This window comes from Hermetia illucens, chromosome 1 (genome assembly GCF_905115235.1).
Source record: "Hermetia illucens chromosome 1, iHerIll2.2.curated.20191125, whole genome shotgun sequence".
NCBI classification, from domain to species: Eukaryota; Metazoa; Arthropoda; class Insecta; order Diptera; family Stratiomyidae; genus Hermetia; species Hermetia illucens.
The window spans coordinates 140,581,127-140,589,854 of record NC_051849.1 but is presented as its reverse complement, the minus strand read 5'-3'; the positions used below and the strand labels follow the sequence as shown (position 1 = coordinate 140,589,854).

Here is an 8,728-nt window from a genome sequence, read left to right as displayed (position 1 = left end):
ATACTGATACAATTTTATGTGTAATATCCTCAGTGAACCTGCACAGCAAATTTTCGCCTTTTCACATTTTTAGGACCCGCCTCGAAGCTAATGATGGTCGGCATTGCAATTTCTAGGGTCATTACATATTTTAGGAATTCATCAGTTATATAACATCAGCAAGCCATAACATCGAAATCGATGGGCTCGTTTACGTTGAAATTTTATTTTGAACTGGTTTACCTATATCGTATCAACAAACAGTAGACAGACATATCCGACATCTGTCGGCTTAATACAAAAACTGAAACAGCTTAAGATCTTTGATACTCCAATACCTTTGATTTGCTAGTTATTAATAAGAGTAAAACTTCTCTGTGTAAAAAATTAGGCTACCGCTCACCAGGCGAACAAAAACTGGTCGCACTAAAGCAACGTAAAACAAGTCGGGATACCGGAAGCCGGGCGTTTCGGGTATTAAGGTTTTGTGTTCATCTTATGTGGGAAACTCGCAATGTTCGATTTTCTATTCGTACATAGCTAAGAATACAAAATATTCCGTCATATTTTCCCAAACCCCAAGATTCACATATGTACATACAAATCAACAACATAAATACTATGTTCACTCTAAATAAACAAACATTGTCTATTACCGCATAACAATGCATGCATATATATATATGAGCGCATCTGAATTGATGTAACGCATTTTCACTTTATTCCGTGCACAAAAGCGTATATATACAAATATGTTAGGTACATAAATTAAAAACCGCTGGTAACCAGAACACATGTCTATTGTATTGGTTACTACCGGGAAGCTTTATTAGCATATACATATACATATAGATGTCTACCTGCAGTAATTGACACTGAAATGCAAATAACTAAAAAAGGTCAAAAAAGGAAAACTAAAACCTTCCAATGACCCCGTCGTTCATATAAGTTCAATTCATATGATGATGACATCATTCATGCCTTGGGTGCCATAAATTTACTTGAAATGTGATTCTTTGACCTTCTATAATTTTATTAATAATAATCGGGTTGCCTTGAAACTTCTCAGGATTATGTCCTATATTATCGTCTATGCTGATGTCAAATTTTGTACTCCTGATGAACTTAAGGGCGGCTTTCCGGTAAATTTCCAAAACATGATAATATCATCATGAGCGGCGCAACAACCGGTATCTGGTCCAGGCCTGCATTAATAAGGAACCCCAGACATCCCGGTTTTGCGCGTCCTAACCTACGCCATCGCTCCATCTCAGGCAGGATCTGCCTCGGCTTGTTTTTCTACCACAGATATTACCCTTATAGACTTTCCGGAGTGGATCATCCTCATCCATACGGATTAAGTGACCCGCCCACCGCAAACTGTTGAGCCGGATTTTATCCACAACTTGACGGTCATGGTATCGCTCATAGATTTCGTCGTTATGTAGGCTACGGAATCGTCCATCCTCATGTAGGTAGCAAAAAATTTTTCTCTCGAACGCGGCCAAGCGTTCGCAATGTTTCTTGCTAAGAACCCGTCTCCGAGGTATACATGAGGATTGGCAAGATCATTGTCTTGTACAATAAGAGCTTTGACCCCATGGTGAGACGTTTCAAGCGGAAATAGGCTCTGTTGACTGACAACAACCGTGCGCGGATTTCGTCGTCGTAGTTGTTATCGGTTGTGATTTTTTATTGTTCCCGTTTGACCAGTGTGGTTTAATGTTGTTGGTTGGTTTTTGGTGCTGACTTTGCCATCATATACTTTGTCTTGCCTTCATTGATGTGCATCCCAAGAACTCGCGCTGCCTGCTCGATTTGGATGAAGGCAGTTTGTAGGCCTCGGGTGGTTCTTCCCATGTTGTCGATATCGTCAGCATAGGCCAGTAGTTGGGTGGACTTAAAGAGGATCGTACCTCTTGCATTTACCTCAGCATCACGGATCACTTTCTCGAGGGCCAGGTTAAGGAGGACGCATGATAGGGCATCCCCTTGTCGTAGACCGTTAGTAAAACATGGTAATATACTGTTATTAATTTTATTTGTGCAGATATCGGAATGGGATGTAGTTGAAGGTCTACATTTCATATAGTTACATCAATGTGACTTTTTTCAAATTTGTCGGTTGGGTAGGTTCTGAGAACGAGACCTGTTTTACTTTTTGAGGCACACATTTTGTTCCTCCCCTGGGTTTCCCCCAATGTCAGAAAAAAAATCAGTTTCGAAAAGTACTAATTGAGCCCTTTCATTTGGTACACTACATAACCATGTCCTGTGAAAAAAAATTACACCCTCCTTTCGCATGTATGGGGAGCTTCCCTTAAAATTCAACACAAAATGACGCCACCTGCTGCATGTAAAGAGACACAAAAACCACATGTTCTCATCGAATTTCGTAACAATTGGTTCAGCCGTTTCTGAGTAAATCGGATGTGACAGCCAGACATTGAATCGATTTTAATAAGGTTTTGTGTTTACAATAAAAAATTGATTGTTGATGTCTGGCAAAACTGTAATCTATGTATGTAATATCAATAATAAATTGAAAACTCTAAGCCAGTTTATTGCATTCTCCCTGCTATTTGCTTCGCCGTCAAAAGCAATCCACAAGACGTGAAGAAGAATAATTGAAAGTATTTTATTTACTTCAATGAATAAAATAACATTACATTGAGATTAAAATACAATAATATTATGTCGTAAACAACATTTACATATTATTTATTTTTAAAGGTAAAATTATGTTTAAAACAGTCTGTTCTGTCTTTACAATAATAATCATATTAATAATGAATTAAGTTGTTTCTCAGAGAGATTGATATTTTGCTTTCAATGCAGGATAATTTCCCTTTTTCTTTTAATTCCGGTAATTTTCGTTTTAAATGTATAATAATAACTCGTATCATATTTTCGTTTCACTTTAATTTTGTTTTGTTTTCAAATTTGATCAACAACACGATTGGAACACCATCCTAGAAGATGATCACCAATTTGATTCTTCCTTCCGGTTACATTTTGATAAAATCGGAGAAATAGGCCAATATTTAACAACATTGATTATACTTTCATAATTTAAAAGTTTACTTTTGCTCCGTAGTTCCATTTAAGTACATGTGCCTCAAGTAACATACACACAATAAGAAACTAATTACGAATTAGATGATAAAGAAATGTGTGCATCTTGTTCCAAGTATAAATTTGCATATTTCAAATCACGGTTCACAATTCGAATGATGAAATATAAAATTTATTAATTTATTGTTTCCAACATCGAGTGTCTTGGATTATGAATGTGAAAGAAGAACACCACATTTACACGTAATAATATAAGAAATATTCTCAAAGTTTCAAATAACAGAGGAATGTTTTGAATTTTCTCATATAATTCAATGCATCTCCACAAGAATTACTAGGAATACGGTTATTTTTACAAGATTGCGCCAAGTAAGTTACCGTCTCTAAAACAAGGTCCAAAACACCAACAGAAAGAGTCGATCTCCAGTAGACAGCACTATCGGATGCACTACAAAGTAGTTATTGGGATAATCTATCTGGTGCCATCCTACGTCTTTATTACGTCACACATGCTTGCTTGTAATTCGCGGATATCTCTTCGCTTGGGCGAGTACAACAGATTATGCATTCCGTAATCAACAACTGTTTTGAATTCCCGCGACAAGGTTCTGCTTTCTAATAAGGTAAACTAACATAACAAACGCTACATCTTGCAATAATATATTGATTAAAACACACGATAAATTTACAGCCAATGTAAAATGGATCCTTTTCCTAATCAACAATTTTGGCCTCTTCACTTTAACGTATGGCACTACCTAGATCAAACCGAAGATGACATGGGGATATTCAAACACTGAGAGCGTAATTTATGTAGATGTTGTGTTTTTACGTTTAAGAAAAAACATCTAAAAATGCTAAAAAAACTTTCTAACGAATTGACTTTCTCAAAAAGCTGGCCGCTGACTAACAGGCCAGGACCAAGTCATCCCTTCTCTGCTAGTTCCAAGATAATTTTAAATTGATTCTCTTTTCATATATGGAGTAATTAATTATTCGATGATGAAAATTACACAGACACAAAAAATTGAATACTTTTTGTTGACATTTTGTTCTTCTTACTTTGTTTTTCGAAATCACAATTTTTTACACTTAAAACACAGACTGATTACATCATTAGTTTTTCTTTGAATAGGATCTCTTTATGATTTCTAATTCCCTTCATATTCCCTTTTATGCAAACATATTTCGTGTAGTATTAGGAAGTTTTTGCTTTAAATGTTTTTCGATACCTGCTGCTTTCTCTGCTTCTTAAAACAACGTGCTTGAATCTGCATTCGACTTGATGATTATGAACTGCGTTTGTCTTATTGAGTGACCGAAAATTGAATATTTCAGACTTCAAGCTTGCTGGCATTAGGTTTGAAAAAGCAAATAAAGTGTGTCCTTTTTTAAACGGCTGTATCAGGGTTTTGTTCTTTGAACTTAAGCGTTTCCTCGTAAATCAAATTCTTCAATGTTTCTTTTGGAAGATCATCTAATTCCATCGCTATACGGAACGGCTCTTCAGCAACAGGCTGTCAATTTAGAAAAGAAGATTATTAGAATATGTGCACTTCAAAAAGAATATAATTTGATTCGTGGATCTAGAGTTAATTGGTACAACCAAATTAAAAGTAAAACCAAATGAAAGGATTGCTTATAGTTTGCCTTTACAGACTGAGCAAATATACAGTTATTTAAATTGAGGATGTAACCTAATTATCTTTATTAGATTACTTGCCATGTTATAATATCGAATCAGATATTTAAATCATGAAATTGTATGGAGATTCGGGGTTAACACAAAGTAAGATAGTGGAACTATGGAAACTCTCATGCGGAATTTCATTCTTGTACTCCGGCAAATATCCGGAAAATAAACGCAAACTCGTGGCCACGGCCGTTTGAGAAACAACAAAAATAAATAAATAAAAGGGATCAGGTGAAGGTTTCGAAAGAGAAAATCGAAAAGTATTAAGGAGGTTTGGACAAAGTTAAAGTTGAAGGAAGTACCGAAGAAAGAACGTGATTGCTGACATCCAGCCATTGGCTGTCGAAGCGGACCTTATCATTAAAAGTTACCCCGGGTCTTGGATGGCTCCTATATAGATTAAGGGAGTAAGAAAAGAGTAGCACATCTAACAAGCTGCAAAAGACGAATTATACGTATACTGCATATGCAAACGGTCGACGGAACCTCCTACGAAGACCTTTCATCATGATCAACGGCAAACTGATGCACATCTAGACTCGCATAGGTCCAAGTAAGAAACAACAAACACCACGATTGTACGCCGAAATCGAACAATTCGATATGCCTAGCGCCTGGCGTCTATTGCTCTTTCTGAGGCATAAATTGCGAAACTTACTTACGAAGAATAACAGTGTATGCCATGAAAAGAAGAGTGTAATGAAAAAAATACAGAGGTGCTTTGAAATAATAAAAACTTGTTGTTTCTTATTCGTTGGTGTGAATATTTATTCTTGCAAATACCGATATTTCGGGAACCACTTGTTCCCTTCATCAGTGCTAACAAGTTCAACAGAGGTGCTTCTAGACAAGCAGACACATCTTTGCGTTTTGTAAAAATCCGTTTCATTGGATTTTGTTCCCATCTATATCCAAATCTGCAACTCAATTATCAGGTATATTCCATTGCGTTTTTCAAGAAGTAAACCATCATTTATATGTAGTTCGCAGTGTACATATGTCTAGTGTATAATCATAAGCAAGTGTAGTTTTTGGTATCTCTAAATTAGCGATCGATTCGCTTATTTAAAAAGGCGAATTTTCTTTTGATGCCCACACGCCTTGATGATTGTATCACAACAACTAGGGGCAGTGTTATTTGCATCATAGGCTGCATGTCGGATATCAATGGACTTAGTTGGGCATGAGGAGCTGAGATAAACCAGTGTAATAACCCCGGGCGCCATAAATATCAATTGAAGTCAAGTTCACAACAAAGTAAAAGCAACTAAATTAAACATTTTAATAAAGTATGGCTTAAATAAAATAGAAAAAAAAAGATATTAACGTCATTTCGAAATTATAATCTCACTATTAGAAATTCGAGTTTTTATTAATAAAACATAGCCCCTAAGGAATAAATCGAAAATTGTAATATTTTAATAATCAGTTAAATTACTTTGATTATTAATAGCTTATTTAAAAAGGTGAAAGTTACGATTAGCCAAATTATTTGCTTTCAAATTTCGGATCTTCAGTAATAATGATGGTTCGTTCACACTCAGCTTTTTTTCATTATAGAGAATGACCTAAAGACATTTTTTTAAATTATTTAGCTTTTAATCCTTCAATCTTTTTATAAATACATAAATTATTTCTTTTACATCATTCCATTCCATTGGACTCGTCTTGAGTGCCTATGGTTACCAAAAATCCTTTTGTGGGGCATAGCGCGTCAACCACGCCCGCGCTCATTCGTTGACGGCTTCTGGCAATGTGTTCGAGCGCCCCCCCCTCTTGTCCTGTGAGAAGTTTGCACTCTTGCTCGGCTCTTCTACACATCGCCCAGTCTGGGATAGTCGATTCTATTCCATGGAATAATGGCACTGACAAAATGCGATAATCCCATTGCAGGCTAATGGCCAGCCGTACAATGAAACTGATTAGAACAATTCTCGATTTATTACTTAGTGGCTATGTTTTATTAACAAAAACTTGAATTTTTAATAAGGAGAAGTTTTTATTACTTCAATTAATTAATCGTTGGAAACACCGCATAATTTCACTCAGATGATATTTATCAAATGGCTTTAATTTCGTTTTTCCTATTTCATTTAGGACGTACTTTATTAAAATGAGTAACTTTATTGCTGGTAGGGTCGTTGAAGTATGATATGAATTCCAACATAAAATGATTAATTTTATGATGAGATTATACCTGTAGTTCCCCCCGCTCGGAGAAAAATTGCTATCTAGATGCAGGTATAAAGGTTTTGTGTATGTGACGAACGATAAGTTCATGACAATTCCGTGTGTACATAGTTAAAAATTCAATTGTGCCCTATTTTCCAAACAACCATTTACATAAATCTTTTGATTTGGAAAGCACTGTATTGATAATAGTCAGCTTCATACGATTCACACTATTAGTTCAACATTATTAGCAAATGTGAAGAAGTTCACTCACAACAGATACAAACAAGTCGCGGAACCGGAAGCTGGACGCAACAGATATGAAAGGTTCTGTATATTGCTTATATAAAGCTATTTCAGTGGGCATTTGCCCCATTAATACGTAGCACACTTTCGGGTGATATTGACTTTCATAGCCTTGAATTTTCAAAGAAGCGATAACTTTGACAAATAAGTTATAATAATAACTCTGTTAGTAATAGAGCATGATCCTACCAGGTGGTGGAAAGCGCACTATGTTACAGTCTATATTACTGGAAAATTGTATGGTGCTAGGATGAACTTAAGGAGGGTTTTGCAGCCAATTACTAAAAATTATAGTAACATATTATACTATTATTAACTTTATTTGAAAGGATATCGATATGGGGAGTATTTCGAAGCCTAGGTACCATATAGATTTTTCGGTTGGGTAGTTTCTGAGAATGGGCCCGTTTAATAAATGATCATTTTCCACCCCCTGCACTCCCCACCTCTTCAACAAATGTCAAAACTAAGACCGGCTTCGGAAAGTACTAACCGAGATTTTTCATTTGATACCCCACATGACTACATTTGGTGAAAAAAAATTACGCATTCCTTTTGGATGTATGGGACATAAAAGGGTGTAGCGTAAGCGTTCACAGTTGTCACCTTCCCACCAAATTTAGTGTCAATCGCTATAACCGTTCCCGAGAAAAATGCGTGTGACGGACAGGCAGACAGACAGTAAACCGATTTTAACACAAAGTTTTTTGGTTGGGTAGCTTCCGAAAATGAATCTTGTTTCATTTTAAGTGTGCACATTTTAACCCTTTCCTCGCACATTTTAGAATTTACGTCAAAATTAATATCAGTTTCGGAAAGTTCTAATTTAAGCCTTTCATTTGATACTTCACATGACTCCCCTTTAAACTCCACATACATTTATATCCCTCACTGTATGCGTGGGATTTCATAGTTCCCATATGTCCCCCAGAATCAGTGTAGCCGTTTTGGAGAAAAGTGCGCGCTGCAGACAGACAGACATTGAATCGATTTTAATAAGGATTTATTTTACACAAAATCTTAAAAACGAGTTTTTCGTTGTAGTCCGCATCCACTTCATGATTTTTTTTTAAAAAAAACTTGGATTTTTAGCCCAAAAAGAGGGGACCACAAAACAGGAAGTTAGTTGCTTCCCAAATGGTCCGATCCATCATCAAGTGAAGCGGATTCAGGACTCCCTGCATGCTCAACAAAAATAATATCAATATAATTCGCACTTATGTCGTGTTTGCGATTATATATAAATGGAGCGATTACCCACCTGTAGCCGCTTTCGGTTACGCTGCTCCCAGGGCAAAGGTGACGCAGCGTTTGATTAGTTGCCTATGCCCTGGTCGAAATCGTCAGTCAACTTTTTTAAAAAGGAGATTTTGTTCCTATCAGACCGACAATATGTAATAGACGCGTAATGTAATATGGACAAAACTATACATTAACTTAAAGCAGAAAATATGTTTCTTAAGTTTTTACATTGCTTTAAAAAGAAAGGTGTCTTGAATGGGT

At 36.1% G+C, this 8,728-nt stretch overlaps 1 protein-coding gene across 4 annotated transcripts in view; it reads right to left on the bottom strand.

The window, feature by feature from the left end:
* Nucleotides 1-2,598: 2,598 nt before the first annotated feature.
* Nucleotides 2,599-8,728, bottom strand: part of LOC119651744 (mitogen-activated protein kinase ERK-A) — a 28,889-nt gene continuing 22,759 nt past the window's right edge. For all 4 annotated transcript variants that reach the window (XM_038055492.1, XM_038055485.1, XM_038055478.1 and 1 more), the window contains exon 8: nt 2,599-4,571. In XM_038055492.1, the coding sequence (XP_037911420.1) occupies nt 4,446-4,571 (126 nt within the window). In that variant the 3' untranslated portion in view covers nt 2,599-4,445. The remainder of the gene's footprint in view (nt 4,572-8,728) is intronic.